Genomic DNA, 23,539 nt, shown 5'->3' with positions numbered 1-23,539 from the left:
AGCATTTGATAAAATTCAACATCCAATGATACAAACTCTCAACAAAGTGGGTATAAAGGGACATACCTGAACACAATAAAGGCTATATATGACAAGCCCACAGCTAATACTCAATATTTCCTCTAAGCTCAGGAACAAGATAAGGATGCACATTCGCCCCAATTTTATTCAACATTGGAGATCCTAGGCAAGAAAAAGAAATAAAAGGCATCCAAGTTGGAAAGGAAGAAGTAAAACTGTCACTATTTGCAGATGACCTGATATTATATATAGAAAACCCTAAAGATTCCACCAAATAACTGTTACAGCTAGTAAGCAAATTCAGTAAAGTAGCAGGATACAAAATCAACATACAAATATATATTACATTTCTATACACTAAGAACAAAATATCAGAAAGAGAAATTAAAAACACGCCATTTACAATTACATTTAAAAAATACTTAGGAATAAATTTAACCAAGGAGATGAATATTCTGTACACTGAAAGCTATAAACTATAAGACATTGGATGAAAAAAACTGAAGAAGAATCAAAAAATTGAAAGATACTCTATTCTCATGGATTGGAAGAATTAATATTATTAAAACGTCCATACCACCCTAAGCAATCTACAGACTCAATATGATTTCTATCAATATACTAACAGCATTTTTCACAGAACTAGAAAAATAATACTAAAATTTGTGTGGAACCACAAAATACCTTGAATAGCCAAAGCGATCTTGGGAAAGAACAAAGCTGGAGGCATCACACTCCCTGATTTCAAACTAAATTACAAACCTATAGTAATCAAAATCATATTACCATAAAGACAGGCACATAGATAATGGAAGAGAATAGAGAGCCCAGAAATAAACCCACACACATTTGGTCAATTAATTTACAACAAAGGAGGCAAGAATATACACTGGGGAACATACGGTCTCTTCAATAAATGGTGCTGGGAAAACTAGACAGCTACATGCAAAGGAATGAAACAGGACCACTACCTTTCACCATACACAAAACTTAACTGAAAATGGATTAAAACTTGAATGTAAGACCTAAAACCATAAAACTCTTAGAAGAAAATATAGGTGGTAAATTATTTGACATTAGTCTTGTGATTATTTTTTTTGGATCTGACACAAAAAACAAAGGCAACAAAAGCAAAAATAAACATGTGGGACTACATTAAACTAAAAAGCTTCTATGCAGGAAAGGAAATCATCAAAAGAATGAAAAGGCAATTAGTAAATAGAATAAAATATTTGCAAATCATATATCTGATAATGGGTTAATATCCAAAATACACAAAGAATGCATACAACTCAATAGCAAACAAACAAAAAATCCAATTAAAAAATGGGCAGAAGATCTGAATAGAAAATTTTCCAAAGAAGACATAGAGATGGCCAACAGACACATGAAAAGATGCTCAACATCACTAATCCTCAGGGAAATACAAAGCAAAACCACAATGAGATATTACTTCATACCTGTCAGAGTGGCTATCATCAAAAAGACAATAACAAGTGTTGGCAAGGATGTGGAGAAAAGGGAACCCTCATACACTTTTGGTAGAAGGGTAAATTAGTGCAGTCACTATGGAAAACAGTATGGAAGTTCCTCAAAAAATTAAAAATAGAACTACCATATGATCCAGTAATTCCATTTCTAGGTATCTATCCAAAGAAAATGAAGACAAACTCAAAAAGATATATGCACCCCATGTTCATTGCAGCATTATTTATTTATAATAGCCAAGATATGAAAACAATGTAAGTGTCCATTAATGGATGAATGGATAAAGAAATTGTGTGTGTGTGACACACACACGCACGCAATGGACTGTTATTCACCCATAAAAAATAACGATCTCTTACCATTTATGACATGAATGGATCTTGAGGGCATTATCCTAAGTAAAATAAATCCGAGAAAGAATATACAGTATGATCTCCCTTATACTGGAATCAAAAAACAGAAACAAAAACAAAAACCAAGCTCATTGATACAGAGAAGATATAGATTGCCAGAAAGAGGCAAGGGGTGGTAGACAAAATGGATGAAAGGGGTCAAAAAAGTACAAAATTCCAGTTATAAAATAAACAAGTCATGGGGATATAATGTACAGCACGGTGATTATAGTTAATAATACTGTATCACATATTTAAAAGCTGCTAAGAGTGAACCTTCAAAGTTTTTATCACAAGAAAAAAATTTTTGTAACTATATATGGTGATGGATGTTAACTAGATTTATTGTAGTGATCATCTTGCAATATATACAAATATACAATCATTATGTTGTACACCTGAAACTAATATAACCTTATGTACCAATTATACTTCAATTTTTTAAAAAGTCCATGAAATATTTTCAACCTGATTAGGTGATGTCACTTGGCCATGCTTTCTAACTGAAAACTTTCATAAGTTGCAAAAAAAGAAATTAATTTTAAAATTGGGTTTCAGAAAAATGACAAAGTGAAAATTGGCAGTAACAGAAGCAATGGCAGATATTTTACTTGAGAAAAATTACTTGTTTGGCAATAGCACATTCCAACAACTTTCTTGCATTATTTCTTTAAACAGTCACAATCTCAGTGGCCAAGTTTACTTCTGTGTTTGAATAAAGGAGTTTGACCATCAGAGATCAGTAACATTCTAGTTGTCTCTTTGGAGCCCTGACAGAGAAGTAGGAAAGAAGACGCTAGCTGCTGCCAGGTAAGGATGATGTGAGCAGTGCTTTAGCTGTATGTCTAAGTCATTAGTTAGAATTTGGGAGAATCAACACCTGGCAACTCTAAAGGCCCCGCCAACAGCAACAGCCACTCAGCCACCGACAGAAGGTCTCTAAGCCTTCTGAATCCATCACTTCTGGGACCTTTAGAGTCATCCTCCAATCCATCAGTGATAAAAGGCATGTTCCTGCAAATGTAGAACCATAAATATTAAAGTGCTTTTGATCAAACTTGCGGCACTTGGCCAACTGCTTGACACTGGTAGTCTCCTAATTTTAGGCTGTGTCACTAGACTTTGCTCACACCAACAACTTGAAACTAAAATTCTCTCATGAGAATAGTGTTCTTTGCCACCCTAGTAAAAAGTAGTTGTAAATTTGTTACTTAAAAATATTTCTGATAGTATTGGATATAAAACACAATGATACACAACAATTTTAAATTAAGGAATGTTTTCTTTATGCTCTCAATCCCTGAAATCAGTCTTTGGTATGCACGGGACTCCTGAGAAAAGCCTGCTGTAGCAACTAGCTTTTCAGGATTCAATTCTGGCTTAAAGATACTCATTTTTGTCTCCTATAAATTAGGTAAATAGTAATCATCTTTTATACACATTAATGTTTTTAAATTTTGTATTTTTAATGCATCTACTAATTTGCATTTTATTTAAATAAAAATGTAAAGATAAATAAATATAAATAGGTAAATAGATTGATAATTGAATAAATATCAATAAATATCTGAAACTGGTACAGCAGCCAAATTTTTCAAAAGCTTATAAACCCAGCCATTTGAATTTGCTTCAGGCTAAAACTTTGCATTCAAAGTTGATGATGGAGATGCAAATTGCTTTTCCAAAGAGCTGTTTATATTGGTTAAGCTGTTTCTTACATGTAAAACAGTGGGGAAAAGGGAAAAGACAGAACACTTTCTCAGGCTTCTCATGATTTCTTTTAATCTATTCTGTGCAAAAATATGGCTTACAGTTTATTGCTGAAATGTAGGAACATGAAGATTCCCAGTCCACAGTTTTAAACTTAACAAGTATCTCAATTACTTGCAGAATAATTACTTCCAGAACTTTAATACTATTCTATTAACAGTTATACCCCTTCTACTCATGCGGAGAAATTCTAACAAGAGCCAGGGACTCAAAAATGCCCGACTGAAACCATGCCATGACAATGCATTATTTTTATCATAAGTAGATAAACCAGTAACTCGTATCATTTTTCTTCCATGAGGCAAGAGGCTGCAATATTTCTTCATAATAATTTCAATTTTACTAAAATGTTTCTGAAAAGAACAACAGGTAACAACAAACCCATGTTTGCATCAAGTGCTATCTATTTCCCCCTTGCAGGTTTGTTTTTGTTTTTGTTTTTTTCTGTATTTTAGCAAAGGGGTGAAATAGTATTTAAGATTCTAGAAAAGGTGATTTTCTTAGGGCAACTTAAAATTTAATTTCTCCAAATAACAAATAGATTTCTAGCATAATTAAAAACTAACTAGTTTGTTAAATCAACAAGTTGGTCTAATAAAAGTTTTAATCTAAACCTTAGAATCTTCATATTCATCATGATCCTTGTCCAGAACAGGAAGAGTATATTGGATACAAAATCCTACATCATCATGACTTTTCTATATTACAGATGGAGGTGTTGATGATGTAGCAATTTGGATAAGTGTGTACAGGGCCAGATAAAAGAGTTTGGAGGTTGGAATTGGAAGGTTGGATTTCTGAAGGTTTGGATTTTAAAAAATTGAAATTCTTGTTGGAAGTTTGCTACATTTTCTTTTTCTTTTAAAGAAAAACTACAGAAAAATAATTCAAATTCATTGGATGTTTGTTAGCTATGGTCTGTATGTTTATAAAACATTTCATGGGGAGGTTAGAAAGCAGGGCAGATGGGTGGAGACTGAAATGTATTTTTATCTCATCTTGAATTTTGAATTAAAAAAGGAGATTGGGGCACCTGGGTGGCTCAGTCCGTTAAGCCGCTGCCTTCGGCTCAGGTCATGATCCCAGGGTCCTGAGGTCGAGCCCCACATGGGCTCCCTGCTCAGAGGGGAATCTTCTTCTCCCTCTCTCTCTCCCTCTGCCTGCTGCTCCCCCGGCTTGTGCTCTCTCTCTGTCAAATAAATAAATAAAATCTTAAAAAAATAAAATAATAAAATAAAAAAGGACAGATCAGACCACATAATAGGAGTCACGATCCACTAATCAAATGGTCCTGAAAAAATTTTTTTAAATGATTTTCCCCTTCTCATTTATTCTCCTTTTTGCTAAGCACAGCTAACTTCTAAGTGATCATTTTGATAAATAAATCCCAGAATAATAAGATTTATCTGTAGCAAATACGTCCCACAGCTGGAACTCATGAAGCATTTATTGCCTGTTGTGCCAGAGAGAGTCTGTTCCAACATTAGCTTCTAAATTCCATGGCAAATTAATTAATGCATTGATAGAAATGGTTGTCTAGATATATTGGAGAATTTTGAGAGATGGACATTTAACAGAACGATGTGTCTTTGATTTGCAGTTGAAGGCTCTCTTTAGTCAAATCAGTTGCTGAGTTCTCACTTTAGAACTCTGTGGTCTTATGTTCCCTGTAGTACTTCGATTATTTTCTGTATGAAAACATACTTATCCCTATGCAGCATGAAGGGAAGATGAGAACGGGTTAGTGTTTTAATCTCGCTTCTTTGGTTAACCTTTGAGACTCTATCTCAATCCCCCACTTGTGACTTTAAAAATGGGTTATCTTGCATATTTCTTCTTCTGTTTATTTTGCTGGGATTACATACAGTAATTATGTTTTAAAAGAAAGCTTACTGTTCATAAACAATGCTATATAGGTAAGTCGATCCCATTTGGTGTAAGTATATTAGACACCAAAGCCCTTCACTGCTACTGTAATTTTCTCGGTTGAGTGATTACAGTAAATCAGAGAAAGTCAGCCACAAAAAATTACCTTCTTCTCGGTCTCCCTGCTAAATAGACTCTACACAGGAAAAAAAAAATAGCTATAATATTTAGGAGACCTCAATTGTCTCCTCTGCTCATTGATTTTTGGTGTTCATGAATCACTAGCACAACAGTAAACCAAAAATGTGTGCAACGCCGTACGCCACAACTGCTTCCCAGGCTTGAGACTGAAACTCCTAAGTTGTTTTGACTGAGCAACTACTAGCAATTTAGATAGTTCTGTACAAATTTAGAGACATGAGATGCAAAACCATTACTGTATTCCAGCACATTCTTCTTGTCAGAACCACTTAAATCACCATCTTACACAAGCACATATTGAAACTCAACTTTAAGCATTTTATTTTTATGTACATTTCATTTTGTCCAGAAATAAAATATCTAAATACAGACAGACTGTAATGTTGTATATGTATAGCTTTCAACAATACTTGAGCTGAATAAATGCTTTGTACATTAAGTTTGTCTTTTTAATGGAGGTCACAGCTACATTGATAAAATGGATTCCTCATATCCTTTTTTTTTTCTTTTTTAACCAATAACAAGCAGAGACAAATACAAGTTAATATTAATTAGCAGCTCAAATAACACTGGGTTAAACTATGTACAATACAAACCATTCATACAAATGAAGACTAGGATATTGAATTTGTTACAATATGTGTAGTAAAGATAAGACAGACACTTCTAACTTACATGGTGTCTGTCAGGCATTTCCCTTCTTATATAATGATCAGAACTTGTTTTAAGCAGCCTTAGCTGGTCTCACTTTGCAAAAGTCCAATGACTGGTGATGAAAGCTGTAATCCAATGTCTGCCCACATGTAAATTCCAAATGTTTGCTCATCTTTACTGAAAACAGGCTCCCTCCATAGAAAAAAGGAGCCATCTTATATTACCTTGAATGTGCCTACTATATGCTGGAAAAAATTTACTACACTTTGTTGTGTTCATAAAATAAAGAATACTGAGCTCTAAAGACACATTTTTTTTTCCATTTTAACAAGCATATACTCCTACAGTAGTATTTACCAGTACAGCTACTCCAAGCAGTAGGAATGCATGAATGGGGATTATTGATTAGCATGTACTCAAGACTTTAAAAGAGATTTCCATAACAGCAAGTGTTAGAAACCATTCACTGTCTAGTTAATCCTTTTGCTTGATGAAAGTTTATCCTAAACCATTATGAGTCAGACAATGAAAGCCCTCTTGACAGGAATCATGACAGATGCAAGCTGAAATGTATAAGAATATGTGTTTGTGTACATCTATGTGTGAGAGCATGTCTTCAAGTGTGCCTTTAAAATCTGTGGTGATTTACAACTATACTGAGAGATGAAGCTGACTGGGCAGAAATTACATCAGATTGATTTCCACTGGCACATTTGCAGCCAGTTGACAAGAGCAGCAGTGTAGACACATTCCAGGCAACAGATGTGACCTTCTTCTGTGAGGTAACAGCCCTGTCATATGACCTTTAATTCCTCAGGCTTCAGTCTCACCCATGTTCATCCTCATCCGGAGGGGAAGTAAGGTGTGTCACTGTGGTAGTTGTAGTCGGGGCACACTTTCTGTACTAGTTTATAATCTGTACTATAAAAGGAAATGTAAATACAGATCACCTTAAAGGGCTTGGAGCAGAGCCAGGATACATGACTTTGGGTCTGCTCCTGGTAACAGGTTTTTGAAGGATCATAGTTGCAGAGTGTGTTCTTGGTAGCCTTGTCAACCTTTTCATATTCAATGCGACAGTTAAAGGACTTGGAATCTTTGGCATCAATCACGGTTTGTTGTGCCAAGTCGAATTCCACTATTTTTGTAGGGGGCACCAAGCTGACAGATACATTCCCTTGACCGGTGGAATTATGCCTGAAATAAACACTAAATGTCCCATTGCCGTGATCTACAATTTTCCCAGTTATCAACAGGTTTAGCTTCACTGTTTTGATGTTGGAATGAAAATCACCCCATCCAAACATTTTCTTAAACTTGCCCGTCTTAACAATGGGCCTTCGCTTGGCCCTGGGCCGAGGCTCTTGGAGGTCTGTGGAGTTCCTCAGCCAGTCCCAAAGGTCTTGCTCAGAATAAGGTTCTGGGGTATCATATCGCAGGTCTAAATCTGTATCATTTTCTTTGCCACGAAAAGTCTGTGACAGGAGTCGGCTGATAGACAAGTCTTTGCTGCTTTCTGTCCATATGTGCTTTAGTGTGGATTTGCTGCTTCCTGATTTTAGAAGTTCTGACTTTCCACCATTTGTTAAATTGGCACATGTGACCTGAAAATGGAACAGAAAAATTATGTTTACATCTCCGTATCTGAGAACACCCAACACACAGATCCAAGCCCTTTCTCAGAGGCTCAGAATTAAATGAGGACACTTCACTTAAATTACCTTTAGCATCTGGCCAATATTTATTTGTTAAGACATGATAAAATACCACTTCCATTTTTATATGAGATGGGAGAGAGGAGGTGTAGGTGGATAAAAACCATTAAACATGACTGAAAGACTATATAAAAATATTGACTTTGACAAGGAAAAGACCACCTAACATGAGTAAAGCAAACTGAATTCAAACAGAAATCAAACTAAAGTAATTATTTCTTAGCACCAAAATCCAAACACTTTTTTTTTAAAGATTTTATTTATTCATTTGAGACACAGAGATACAGAGAGAGAGAGAGAAAGCATGAGCAGGGAGAGAGGCAGAGGGAGAGGGAGAAGCAGGCTCCTCGCTGAGCCAGGAGCCCAATGTGGGGCTCGATCCCAGGACTCTGGGATAATGACCTTAGCTGAAGGCAGACGCTTAACCATCTGAGCCACCCAGGCACCCCAAATCCAAACACTTTTAAAATAAAAATTTTACAAATCATTGTTATTTTTCTACTTCAAAATTACCATAAGCTTTAAAACTGTATGATTCTCAGAAATACGTCAACCAACATCCTAAAGACTTTTGGTAATTTGTGCCACAGTCCTATTAGAAAAGTCAGTTCTGGGTGCCTGGGTGGCTCAGTCATTAAGCGTCTGCCTTTGGCTCAGGTCATGATTCCAGGTCCTGGGATCGAGCCCCGCATCAGGCTCCCTGCTCAGCAGGAAGCCTGCTTCTCCCTCTCCCACTCCCACTGCTTGTATTCCCTCTCTTGCTGTGTCTCTCTCTGTCAAATAAATAAATAAAATCTTTAAAAAAATAATAATAATAATAAAAAGAAAAAAAAGAAAAGTCAGTTCTGCAAAGACACTCTAATATATTTTAACTGGTCAAAACAAAACATGTTTATTATCATCTATTATTAGCATGGAACATATTGTATAAGACAATGTTTTTCAATAATACATTGTATGTTAAAAAAAGAAGATAGTAGGAAGGGTAAAATGAAGGGGGGAAATCGGAGGGGGAGACGAACCATGAGAGACTATGGACTCTGAGAAACAAACTGAGGGTTCTAGAGGGGAGGGGATGGGGGGATGGGTGAGCCTGGTGATGGGTATTAAAGAGGGCACGTTCTGCATGGAGCACTGGGTGTTATACGCAAACAATGAATCATGGAACACTACATCAAAAACTAATGATGTAATGTATGGTGATTAACATAACATAATAAAATTTTAAAAAAAGACATAATGTTTTTACCTTAAGGGGCTTAAAATGTTGTCTAGGAAAAGGGACATAAATGAAAACATCTAATACACAACATCTTAGAGATAACTGACAATCTAGAGAAACAAACAACACATGGTCAATGACAGAGAGGTCACTTCAGGTTGGAATGTGAGAGTCACATTCAGAAACCATCCTCCTGGGACCCTGGTCTTGTCTCTTTGGGAAGATTTAGATCCCCAACTAGACCAGGGATTCAGAGGAACCCTAAATCTAACTTACTGACCAAACATCCAAATCTGTACTTGCCAAATTAAACAAGCATGTCCTTAGCACAGCTCCTATATTTATGCCTTAGTATAGAAGAAATAAAAGAAAGAAATGAGTATGTACAATGCACTCATTAGCCTAAAGTTAAAGCAGTGACCTCTGATCCTGACAGGGAGGCCTCAAGGACCGTAGGGAAGACAGCCAAGAACCCACAGGAATTAAAACAGCCAATACAAAAAAAAAAAAAACTTTTAAGATGTAGACTGACTGCCTATAGGGTAAGTCTGCCAAAGAGAGTCCCACACTGCCCATTAAGAAGCCAAGTTTCACAATAAACCTCCATCTTCAGTCCTATCTCAGACATGAGTCTGACTACCACTCAGCAGCTTCGTTTGGAGCCTCCAGTCCCCTTCCAAACTGCTCTCAAAATAAGAGGCCATTGCTGGAAAGCTTTTTAATTCAGGTCTACTAGGAATTAGAACTGCATTCTAGAGGTCTGTCTATAGACTTAGGCATGAAGGCCTAAGGTACAACTCTGGCCTGAGAATAGCCTTTTACTCCATCGCTTGTGCTAAAAGGACTCTATCCCAATCCCTAGGGAGTAAGGGCATAAACTTTAGAGCCAGTCTCCCTGGAATCTATGCTAAGCTCTGCCACTGCCAAGCTGTGTGCCCTTGGTCAAGTCATTTAACATCCCTCTACCTCAGTTTCCTACATCTGCAAAGTGAGGGTAACAATGGTGCCTCCCTCATAAGGTAGCTCAGACATGGAAATGGTTCGATTAAATTCAGCTATTTTTATAAATCCCAAGCTGCTATGTGAAGACAACTAGAGAAAGGAGGTCACCAAGTGGTACATATGGAGATCTGTTTTGAGGGTAGCTTTGCTCTTGATTACATAGCCAAGTACTCAGAACCTACATGGGATGTGTTTCCCCAGGGATATACGTGCAAGAGGCCTTGGTAATCTAAGCTAGAACAAAGTCACTTAGATCTGTAATGTTGTCTTTTCACAAATTCCTCAGGATCAATGAGCTTTCCCACTGCCAGCTGGCAAATGGTCTTATCTCTACCCAGTTCAAATTGAGACAATATGAGTGGTATGAAGCCATTCCCACCTGGGAAAAACTACCAGCTGAAGCTGGTCTCTTCCCAGTAATGCTGAGCTTAAGAAACCCTGCAAGTTTAGTCCCACATGAACTCATTGCCTCTGAGAGAAAATGGATTTATACCTCATGACTGCACCATGAAAAACCAAGACTATGATATAGGGTGGGCTAACACAAAAGCTCTGTCACCATTTCAAGCTACTAGCCTGGGTCCAGTTGCAACCACTGTGATCCTCAAGGCAATTGTGATGCCTTTATAGAAAGATCCAGAAGGCCATTGTGCACAGAGGTTAATAGAGGAGAGACAAACACTGACCAATGGAGAATCAGACCCTACGGATGGGATGAGGTGCAGAAATAATGCATGGATTGTGGTGGAGGTGCCACATCTAACAGAAGTAAAGATCACCCTCCTGCACACAATCTCTAAACTCTTAAACATATTAATACCCAACCAAAATGAACAAACTTGGGGCAAATATAGGGAATTGAAAGAAGGTTGTGTTTGCTGCCGATTTTTTTTTTAATTTAAATTCAATTGGCCAGGATATAAGTACATCATTAGTTTTTGATATAATGTTCAATGATTCATTAGTTGAGTATAACACCCAGTGCTCGTCATATCACGTACCCTCTTTAATACCCATCTTTCTTTTAGTGCTAGGTAATTCCCTTTCAGTTGTCCTCAACCCTCAAATTGGTCTCTCCTCTTTTCCCCCTGCACCCAAACCGTTTCCTGTTTGCAAATTCCTTTCATTCCAAAACATTCCAGAAATGGATCACACTCAAACAGTATGTGAGCAGTAACAGCAAAGTGGCTGCCTTATCAAAATTCAATTTGTTTTTTAACAAGGACTAAATATTAAGTCTTAACGGGATGAGACTGAGAAGGAAATACCCTTTGGGGAGGGGGATGATGCATAGAAATGTATGAGCTTTCTTAAGGGAAAAGCATGAAATTTCCTATCTATCCTCTCTGCCTGATAATAAAGTCAGTCCTCTATGGAACAATTTTTACTCTAATATGAAAAGTATAATCCTTAGTACTTCCATAGTTAATATTATATCATTATAATTTACAAAACAAAAACAACTACAGTTCTACTAATTCACTGAAAGAGGTGCATTTCAAAATAACTTTTTCTATAACGGTAGCTATAGTATAAAATTTAAAACAAACAATTTATAAGAGTAGTACAGCTCTTTTAGCTTCGGAGTTTATTTTTTGTGTATTTATTTTATTTTGTCTCGATGAAATCTAATTGATTGGTCAAACATCCAAATCTCCACTTGCCTGACTATATAAATGTTGTCCTTAACACAGCCTCTATATTTATGCTTAGTACAAAAGAATTACAAGAAATAAATGCATATCCTATTCTCAATTTTTACCTGGAATTACATAAGTAGTTTCCTATTCTTTGCGTGACAAGAAAAATAAATACAGGCACATATTTGGTTTCGGTACTTGTATCTCAGCATCAACACAGTTGATTAGGAGAGGGGCTGTAATGAGACGCATCCATGGTGCACTGGCTCATGAAGCAGTAATGAATTGTCCCAAAAGAAGGAAGTAAAAGGGAATTAGAGTGCAATCCACCAGCAGCATATGAGAAGTGAAAGGAAAAAAATGTAGAAGTAGGAGATAGGATTTTAAAGAGCCAATCTATTCAATAAAGATGCTAAGACTGACAGGCAAATAAACCTCTGAATTTTGGGTAGAACAGATATTTAGTTCTAAATGATACTCTCCACATCTGTAGTGACTATGAGTGTGAGTTCTGGAGCTAGATGGCCTGAATCCCAATCTAGGCCGTGATCTTTAACAGCTATATGATATAGGTAAGTGGCTCAACTTGTTTACACTTATGTTTTTCTCTTCTAGAAAACAGGAGAAGAATGCCTACCTCCTTCATAGAGCTGTTTTGTGAATCAAGTAGGACACTCTATTTAAAGCACTAAGAGCAGTGCCTGGGCCATGGTGAGTGTTCAACATTATTATTACTATTAACATCCTCAAATATTTTAACCTCCGAATCTCACTGGATAATACTTTTGTAAGTGAATAATAATAGGATATGAAACCAAAAAAATATTTTTATAAGAAAATCTCCCTTTTACATAACCAAAACCGTGAAGCTAACAATTTAAAAAGAAAGCATATACTTTTAAAAGTTCTGGTGTGACAACCAAAGAATATGGCAAGCTGAGTAGATAGTAAAACTCAAGTTAACAAAGAATGAGCGTAAGTTCAGCCATTAAACTGCTCAACTACCAAATGCAAAGCATTTATTTGTAATGTGAAAGCCTTGCAGTGGTGCTGTCAAGAAACCTCTCCAGAACATCTCAGTTTGAGTACAGAATCAAAGTAGGTTTAGCTGTAATTGTCAACAACACAGTCTTGAATATTCTTATTTCTCTCTTCCCTTCCCCTTTCCTTTCATTTAGGTTAGGAGAGAAGCAGGGCAATGTCTAAAAGATTATCAATCATGAAAACCCAAGAAGGGTCCTTAGGAAAATCCCCAGACCTGTTGAGCATAAGTAATCCTGACTTATTTTGTTTTTTAGTTCAATAAATATAGTGAGACTCTGCTAATATTGAGTTAAATAATAGGAATACAAAGCTAAATAAGACATGGTCCTTGACCTCAAGAAGTTCACAGTCTAATGGGGAAATCAATTAAGCAAGTAACAATGTGATGTGACTAACACTATGTACAACATTCTAGTAGTCAGAATCAAAGTTGAAAGGTAGAGAAGATGTAACAGTAGAAATAATCCTCGGATCTAGGAGATAAAAGACACTTAGGAATTCAACAGAGAGAGAAGAGGCTAAAGGAGATCCAAGCATAAGGAATATACTGTGTAAAGCACAGAGCTGAGAAGGGGCATGTTAAGTATAAGAATGGAAAATAGCTCCTTACTGCTGAGCCTCAGAGAGCATTGAAAAGGAGGAAAAGGAGAAGTTGTAAGAAGTGGGTAGAAGTTGAAGAAGGTGGGCTAGGGTCAAATTGTGATGTTCCTACTAAGGCATTTGAACTTAAACTTATAGGTAGTGGGGAATCACTAAATTTTGTTCTGTTTTGCTTTTGTTTTTGTTTGTGTGTGTCTGTTTTGCTTTTGTTTATTTATTCTGCTTTTAATTAGGTTATTCTGGCTCTAGAAAAATCACTGAGTAGACATTGAAGGATGAATTGGTAGGGAGAGACCTTGAAGGAAGAATGACTAGTAGAATGATTCATTACATAACTAATTGTGATACTTCATTTGAGAAAGTAAAAATGAGACTTCACCAAGGCAATGGCAGAGAAAAAGAGAAAGAAAAATGGATATGAGATAGTTCAGAGGTAGGATTACCTCAGCTTGATGACTTTTTAACTAAGCAGGAATATGAAAAGTTGAATTAATGAGTTTCCTGGCATCTGCAGGGAATACAGAAGTAACAAGTTAGCTGGAAAATATAATTAAATCTCAGAGGACAATTGGAGGTTGAAGTGCCTGCAAATCATTCCAGTGATGCTATCCAAAGAAAGTTGGTAACATGGGTCTGAATGTCTGCAGAAATGAGAGGGATAGTGATGTTGATTTTGTAGTAGGAAGGAAATGTATTGTTCAGATAGAACATGGTGACACAGAAGAAGGTTGGTAACAATATCTAATACCAGTGCTTTGAGGACAAGCAGAAGAGGAGCCAGGATAGGTAGAAACAAAGGAGAATATTAGAAAGAAAATATTATTGTAGAAACAAAGAAAAGTTGGGGAGAGGAAAGGCAGGCATAGGCAGATTCAAATTCCAAGTAAACAGGGACGCCTGGGTGGCTCAGTCAGTTGAGCGTCTGCCTTCTGCTCAGGTCATGATCCCAGGGTCCTGGGATCGAGTCCCGCATCAGGCTCCCTGCTCCGCGGGAAGCCTGCTTCTCCCTCTGCCTCTGCTTCTCTCTCTCTCTGTCTCTCATGAATAAATAAATAAAATCTTAAAAAAAAAAAAAAACAACAAATTCCAAGTAAACGTTGAATAGTATAAACACTTGGAAAGAAGCCCCTTGACTTTTGAATCCACTACTAAAAACTTCTTGATATTAATAGCTACATGCTTTAGAATTAACCATATTCTTAGAAGGTAGAGCCAACTTCAGGCCTTTTCTTTTCAACAAACACTGAGCATACACTGTTGTGCCAGGTACAGTTACGGGAACAGGAAATTAAAAAAAAAAATTCCTTTGAATCCACTACTAATGACCTTACTGAAGCTAGTTTTAGTAGTGGTGAAGAGATTATGCAAGATGAGAAAGAGCAACTAGCTTAATCGATCTGCTCCCAGCTGCAGTCAGGAATCACTGGTGACTCGTTCTCTCACATTGCTTTACATCTTAAGAATTTTCAATTTTGAAATACATAAATATACATATAAAACTGAAAGATTTTGAGCCCTACTGAATAAAAAAATCATTAAAAAGAAACCTTACATCCAGAACACCTTCTACTATTGATGTCACAAACATAATAAAAGAGTTCCTTTTTCAAAGTCACCTAAAGATTCTTTGATGTCAGTATATCTGAGTGATAACAAAAGTAAAGACTATGGCATAAAGATGAGTACAAAAGAAAAAGCTGACAACATCTACTGAACCCAATTCCAAAAAAGGCAAAGCATTGTGAAACTTCTTCTACAAATAATCTATTCTGTATCAGTGAAAACACCAAATACACTTTCTGACTGAATATAATTCTCCATGTCAAAAGTCACCACACCCGTTCCAAAGAAGCTGGCTTGCCAGTCCAATGATACCATTTCCACAAATTATATGTGTTGTCTGTCTCATTGTTTTAGAGACACTGAGGATCATAAAGATTCTTAACATGATTAGATGGATGCAATTTAAAGTACACGTGTATTTAAGAACATCCAAAAATAGGTACAAAGAGAAGGGTCATTTCCTTCAACCATAAACAAAGACAGAGCTTGGGTTTAACATGAAGAGAGATTGCCTGGGGCAGGACATGTGTATGGAACTAAGGAGAAAAGACTGCCATTGGATGGTGGAATGTAAGCATATAAGAGCTGCCACACTTCGATCTAGCTCCTTCTCTGTATACTTTAGGACCACACTTTCACATCGCTTCCTCTAATCTTTTCATTATAGGCTTACAATCATGATGTCAATACAGTATCATTTAAGATATTGTTGAAAGATACCACTTTTAGAAAACAAACCACTCCTCAACTATACTGCCCCCTCAATTATTCTCCTGGCCTTATGAGACAGTATATAAACATTTCACTCCTTTATATATACTGTGTCCTATGAGAGGTGTCTCCAGAAGTTTTTATAAAACCTCTTTTCATAAAAGAGCAATAAGATGCCTTTTAATTTCCACTAACTTGCACATTTTACTGTCGATCTATTACTATTCAATATAAATAATTTCAAGATTACTTTGAAAATTATGTATTTATTTCATCAACTGTATGAATACTTAAGCCAAAAATTTTAAACAACTTGATGCTTAAGCAATATCTTTCAACAGTGAATAACTAATCAACAAAATGGTCTTGATCTATGATTACTTCATTTTGACAATTTTGTGATTTGCTATGTTGAATATATGTTGCATACTATTAACTTCTATTGGATAAGGGCATACCATATTCCAGTCATGGTAATTAGTATTTGATGTATGACATTGTATTTAATTTAAACTACGCACAGGGGTGCCTGGATGGCTCAGTTGGTTAAGCATCAGACTCTTGATTTTGGCTCAGGACATGATCTAACGGTCATGAGATCGAGCCCCGCCTCTCTCTCTCTCCCTCTCTAAAATTAATTAATTAATTAATTAACTACACACATTCACTCACACTCACACACACACACACACACACTTTAAAGACAATATTGTTATCTTTAGCTTACACACGGGGATACAGAAACTCAAAAAGAGCTTGACCAGATCATTGCTGTTAAGTGAAAGACCTACCCCCTAGTTACTACACAGGCTGTGTCCTTTACTTTTTTAAAATTATTTTAATCATGCAATTCTACGTTAATATATGTTTATCAGAACATTCAAATGTTATAGAATTTATGAAGTAGACAGTAAAAGCCTGTCTTCATCATCAACCCCTGCTCTCTTACAATCTCACCCCTCTCTCCAGACGTAAAACTTGTCAAAATTTTGGTGTATATTGCTTCTAAATATCTTAGTTTTCACATATAAATATTATATATATAGTGTCATATTTTATGAATTACATTGTATATTTCCCTATCAATAAAATATCTTAGAGATGCATACCTCTTAGTACATCCAGGTGTATCAACTTTATTAAAGGAGAATATAAAATTTTATAACATGGATGGACCAGACTTCCATTTTTTGTTTACCTTTTGTGATAGATCCTTAATCATTACATTGTTTCACGGCCAGGTTACCTCCAGTTGTTTTTTAACCTTGATTCTACTACTTTTTCTGCCATTGTTGTTGCAGATACCTCACTCTCTCCTCTTTTGAGCTGAATTTTAATCTTCATTGATGTATGGATTTGTGTGATTCTTTTAGAAAGAGTTCATAGGGGATACACTAAGTTGTCCATGCCTAAAAAATGTCTTTACCATAGGCTTACACTGGGTAGAATATTCAAATAATAATAATAATAATAATTAATAATAATAATTTTTCCTTTAATTCATTTTGTTCTGCTTAATTTTTTTCTCTCCAAAAAAAATTGAATTTTCTTTATTTCAGGCATTATAAAATTTCACAAGGGGGCTACATGTGCCCAAGGCCTTCTCCAGCCCCTTTCTTAGCTAGTTTAGAGAAAAATATGCAGATATTTCTAGACATGTGGGGCTCTTTTTTATCAAGTTTTCCTAAGAGGACTATTAACTCTTTGAGGGATGTTCTTCTATACTATGACATTTTGTACCTTGGGGAAGGGAGTACTTTGCATAGAGTAATCACTCCATACATTACCTGTGTGGTTTATATTCTTACATACACCTATTTCAACAGTGAAGGTCATTGTTCTTTAGTCACAATCAAGATGGGGGGTGGCCCTCAGAGATTTCTCTCTTACAAGTTTTGAGTCTGCACTTGACATTGACAATACCTGGAGTGCTTGTATTATATATAAGCTGGAGAAGATGGGTTAGTGTTTTAATACATCAAAAATACATCATTTCCTTCTGCTGCAAAGCAGTGCTCCAGGAGCAACAGTGCTGCATTAACAATGGAAAAGCAGAGAAGGAACTTTGTGCCTCTCCTTTAACACAGTAGGTGCTGGGAGGTTGTAGTGCATAGAAACTAAGAAAATGGGCTTTGCAGTCAGAGATTGAAGGCTAAATCCAAAATCTGCTACTTTATCACTAGTGATCCCTTAGGACCACATTTTCTCTAATTAGATGATACCTCACTCATTGGGTTTTCATGAAAATAAAGTACATTTCATACGTAGTACACATAAAAATATGGGAAATAGTATGAGTTCAACATGTGAGAGCTATTATGCTTGGCTAGGTTATGAAACCCTCAAGAAAAGGAAAACAAGGCTTTCAGAATGCACACAGCTATTCTATTCCTGGTTCTCACAGGAGACATTACATCTGCTCAAATGATCCAAACAAACGGAGATGGAAATCAGCATAATTATAACAGCTCTGTGGTCATCTTTAGCAGTAGGTGGTGATAAGTGACCAAGCTGATTATGTTACGATTTAGTATTGGCAAATGTGGGCAATAATTTATCTTTAACATAGTAACTTTAAGAGAAGGCATTCTGACCAAATTGAACATTCCATGTCATCCTCAAAAACTAGAAATATGGTGTTTCTATCAGTGTGAAGAATCCTCAAATGGCTAAGAATTTTAGGTATGTTACCCCATGAGTTCTCATGCTCCCATGGAGGATGGCTGACTTCTAACGTAGGGTTCTAACTATTCCCTACATTACTGTACTGGAGACTTTTCTGAGTCATGGATAACTGGGCTCTTCACAAGTTTGTATAACCATAATCATTAGCTTTCCCTTTGATTCCTTTCCTGTAGGTACTCTTATAAAAATTGTATTTAAAATGTTCTTGGTTCTTTAGCTGCAGAGGAAAAAACATGCCTTATGAAGAGCCATGAACTACTGTTTCTACTCCTGAGAAGTACACTTTTTCATCCTGTGAAAATATTGTCCCTTCCTTCATGCTTACTGTATAAACTTGTAAATTTTGACACATAAACACATTAATATTGATGAGAAATTGAGAGTAATTATTCCACTTAGCCCCACTTAACCCATTCTCTCAAAGTGTAATTATGGATTACCCAGGTTTGCATTGCAAAAGTTGCTTCTTGTGTTAGTATTTTCTATTCCTTCTATTTTTTTAGGAGATTTTTATTTATTTTTGCAAGAGAGAGAGAGAAAGAGAGAGTGCAAGTGCAGGAAGGAGGGGCAGAAGAAGACACAGACTCCCCAGTGAGCAGCTAGCCAATCCCAGGACTCAGGATCATGACCTGAGGTGAAGGCAGATGCTTAACCCACTGAGCCACTCAGGCTTCCTATTCCTTCCATTTAAAATATATAAGGAGTATCTAGTGTTAAGACCTCTGGATATGTGGTTAATATAATGAAGAAAATATGTAAAATAACATATTGAAAGACAATTTCTGGGCTGAAATAAAGCCATTTCAGCATCATTTTTGTCATTACCCTTAAAGAGATTTGAATTTGTCGGTAAGTCCAGATGTCTTTGAGGAAAAGAGAAATGTTGTATATGTAAGAATAGCTGGTTAGATCTGGGGTCTTTCTTTCTGAATTGAAGGTTAATATGAGTGATTCTCCGTAAAAAGACTTATTATATGGATGCTAATGAAGGTTTATAGCTTCTTAAAGTTAAAGTGCATGCCTATCTAGAATGGACCAAATGAGGAAGGATTGACTTGCCTTCCAACCCTATTTTCAGCAACCTATATCTACATACTGAGTAGTAATAATAGTACACCTTATCCAAGAGAAGCTCAAATTCCTGAGGAAATAATGACTTTGATATTTTTTGAGACAATATGCCTATTTACCCTGATTATTAAGATCTTGATCTGGAAACCTTCTGATAGAGGAAAAATACGTTATATAAATGAAATGATATGGGCACCTGGGTGGCTCAGTCGTTAAGTGTCTGCCTTCGGCTCAGGTCATGGTCCCAGGGTCCTGGGATCGAGCCCCGCATCAGGCTCCCTGCTCAGCAGGAAGCCTGCTTCTCCCTCTCCCACTCCCCCTGCTTGTGTTCCCTCTCTTGCTGTGTCTCTCTCTGTCAAATAAATAAATAAAATCTTTTTAAAAAATAAATGAAATGATAGAAACTAGTTACAGGGAAATATCATCCCTGTGCCATTTAGATCCTAAATAGGTACAAAAATTCTTCTAGGGTATCATTCATATCAAGCTATAATGTGTGGGCGGCACTGCTCAGAGCTTTCCAGGTACAAAGTGGACAGCAAGCTGGACAACCAACCCAGAAATATGATAGAGGGCTAAGCTCCCGGAAGTACAGTCCCTCCATACTCCCATAAAAGTCCTGTGGACTGGGAATCTCCTACTTCCTGAAGTGCAACAAATACAATGTTCTGAGAAGATATAAAATCTAGCAAAGGGAATGGACCCCTCACCATTTCATCAAAAGTTGATGATGCTCTGGAGTTTGACTTACATAAAAACTTCTGACATTGAGTAAATAAATATTTCTGGATCATGCCTTGACCAAAGCAAGATGTAGTCAAAGAACATACACCTAGAACACCAGGCCCTAACAGCTCTTCAACATAGCTCAAGGAAGATACAACTTATGCACAGGGAACTTCAAAGGCCACTGTGTCCACACACACACACACAAACACACACATACAAACAAAATAATCTCTTGAAAGCTCTTAAACCAATCTGTTTTTTTTTTTTTCTAAAGCCCCTCCCAAAAGATTAGCATCCATTCTTTGATTTTCTTTCTTATAAGATTCCTAGCACTGGGTAAACACCCTGTATCCTCCACAGATCTCTGACCCCATTACTGCCAGTTTTCGAACCAGATGCACCTGTTGTCCACAAACCTGGGCTAGATTTCACTTTGGTCTTGTCCTATGCCTCTCCCCTATTCCCATGGCATGTGGAATCTCATACCAAAGAGCCAGGTACTCAGGAAAAAGGATATTTAGGAAGAGATATCTCATAAACAAATAAAAAGATGGCCTCTGGATCTAGGTGCTATGGCTTTATGTTAATCAGATCTAGTGGCATGCCTGGAGTGCAGAAAGAAAAAGACTTGGCTTTTATTGTTACCAAGGGAATTAAGTAAACAATGCCACTAAATCAAAGAAGGATGTTCACCCAAAGTTTATGGTATAGGAAGAGACAGGTCATGAAAGGAATGGAGGAAAGAGAGCCCCAGAATGACAGGATGCTGTAAGTGAAGTCATAATAGGGAGTTTGGATGAAAATGTGTGTGCAGTCACAGCTCTGAGATCCCCTTGACCTTTAATGTACTTTTTTTTCAGTTTGTATCAGATAGCTGCTTTTAATTATTCCTTTTTTACTTTTATTAATTTTTTCATTTTAATTCCCATATAGTTAACATACAGTGTTATATTAGTTTCAGGTGTACAATATAGTGATTTAACAATTCTATACTTACTCTGTGCTCATTATGATAGATGTCCTCTTTAATCCCCATCACCTATTTCACCCATCCCCCACCCACCTCCCCTCTGGTAACCATCTGCTTGTTCTCTATAGTTAAGAGTCTGTTTCTTGGTTTGTCTCTCTCTCTCTTTTTTTCCTTTGTTTGTTTTGTTTCTTAAATTCCACACGAGTGAAATCATATAGTATTTGTCTTTCTCTGACTGACTTATTTCATTTAGCATTATACTCTCTAGCTCCATCCATATTGTTGCAAATAGCAAGATTTCATTCTTTTTTATGGCTGAATAATATTCCATTGTATATGTATATCACATCTTCTTTATCCATTCATTTATCAATGGACACTGGGGCTGCTTCCATAATTTGGCTATTGTAAATAATGCTGCAATAAACATAGGGGTACATATATCCCTTTGAATTAGTATTTTTACATTTTGGGGGTAAATACCCAATAGTGTGATTACTGGATCATAGGATAGTTCTATTTTTAATTTTTTTGAGGAACGTCCATACTGTTTTTCACAGTGGCTGCACCAGTTTGCATTCCCACCAATAGTGCATGGGGGGGGGGGGGTTCCTTTTTTCCCCCATCCATTCCAACATTGTTGTTTCTTGTGTTTTTTATTTTAGCCATTCTGACAGGTGATATCTCATTGAGAGGTGATATCTCATTGTAGTTTTGATTTGCATTTCCCTGATGATGTTTGAACATCTTTTCATGTGTCTGTTGGCCATCTGGATGTCTTCTCTGGAGAAATGTCTGTTCATGTCTTTTGCCTGGATTATTTGGGGAAGAGACAGGTCATGAAAGGAATGGAGGATTATTTGGGGGATTTTGGGTGTTGAGTTGTATAAGTTCTTTATATATTTTGGATACTGACCCTTTATTAGATATGTTATTTCCAACTATCTTCTCCCATTCAGTAGGTTGTCTTTTAGTTGTGTTGATTATTTCCTTCACTGGACAGAAGCTTTTCATTTTGATGTAGTTCCAATCGTTTATTTTTGCTTTTATTCCCCTTACATCAGAGACATCTCCAGAAATATGTTGCTACAGCTGATGTCTGAGAAGTCAAGGAAGAGAAAGTCAAGAGAAGTCAAGGAAGAGAAATCACTGCCTGTGCTCTCTTCTAGGATTTTTAAGATTTCAGGTTTCATGTTTAGGTCTTTAATCCATTTTGAATTTATTTTTGTGTATGTAAGAAAGTGGTCCAGTTTCATTTTTTTGCATGTAGCTGTCCAGTTTTCCCAACACCAAAAAAAAAAAAAAAAGACTAATGAACTTTAAAATGACTTATTACAGCATTAGTAGTTTGTATTGCCATGAACACTGCGGATATAAGGTATCACAGGATAAATGAAAGAAGGAGAGGATGTAATTGTAGACTTTCCTTCCCTGTTATGTCCCTACACGCGCTTATTTCCAAACTCTGAGAGGTAGTTTAATTATCCTTTTTCAAAAGAGCTGGGTAACACTCTAGCTGCCACTAGAGGGCACAGCTAGGACATCTGACAGCTGTCCTTATTCATGGTGCTGAAGTCAGGCAGAACTGTCAGCAAGGATCCCAGAGCTCTTTGAAAGAAGAAGGTGGACCAGGAAACTTTGTGGTCACTGCTGACTGACACAGCCCCTGGAAGCCACCTCTTCTGTGAGCCGCGGAGACCAGGAAGGAGCTACTGTTGCTCAAGGAACTACTAAAGAAGTCATCACCAACTAATGAAGCTCTTGTGAGTCTTCAATTCCTGATAGATGGTGTGTTCAGGAATAAGGCATTGATAATTATTTATTTGGAAATAGTCTAAGTCAATGCATCCTATTTCTATATCTCCAGCCTCATCTTGGCTACTCTTTCCTTTGGCCTCAGAGTTCTGATCACATCTGAACACATTTTTAATATGTTCTCTTTCTTCCAACTTCAGGACCTTTGCACAGGCTGCTTGCCCATCCTTGGAATCCTTGGAATCCATTCCCATTTGCTTAATTGACTCCTACTCATTCTGTAGCCTAGTTTAAACTTCATTTCCACAGTAATCTTTGATCCCTTCAGAGCACCCTGTACTGTTCATTCATGAAAGTAATACTATTATCTATATTCCTTCCTTCCTTCCTTCCTTCCTTCCTTCCTTCCTTCCTTCCTTCCTTCCTTCCTTCCTTCCTTC

General features: G+C 36.7%; 1 protein-coding gene across 1 annotated transcript in view; it reads right to left on the bottom strand.

Moving 5' to 3' along the window:
* Positions 1-6,233: 6,233 nt before the first annotated feature.
* NXPH1 (neurexophilin 1) overlaps positions 6,234-23,539 on the bottom strand; it is a 297,417-nt gene continuing 280,111 nt past the window's right edge. Inside the window, exon 3 of the mRNA XM_021689734.1 lies at positions 6,234-7,996. Within this exon, the coding sequence (XP_021545409.1) occupies positions 7,235-7,996 (762 nt within the window). The 3' untranslated portion in view covers positions 6,234-7,234. The remainder of the gene's footprint in view (positions 7,997-23,539) is intronic.

Source organism: Neomonachus schauinslandi, chromosome 12, assembly GCF_002201575.2.
Source record: "Neomonachus schauinslandi chromosome 12, ASM220157v2, whole genome shotgun sequence".
In the NCBI taxonomy this organism is placed as follows: domain Eukaryota; kingdom Metazoa; phylum Chordata; class Mammalia; order Carnivora; family Phocidae; genus Neomonachus; species Neomonachus schauinslandi.
The sequence above is the reverse complement of the archived record's forward strand: the minus strand, read 5'-3'. Positions and strand labels throughout refer to the sequence as shown.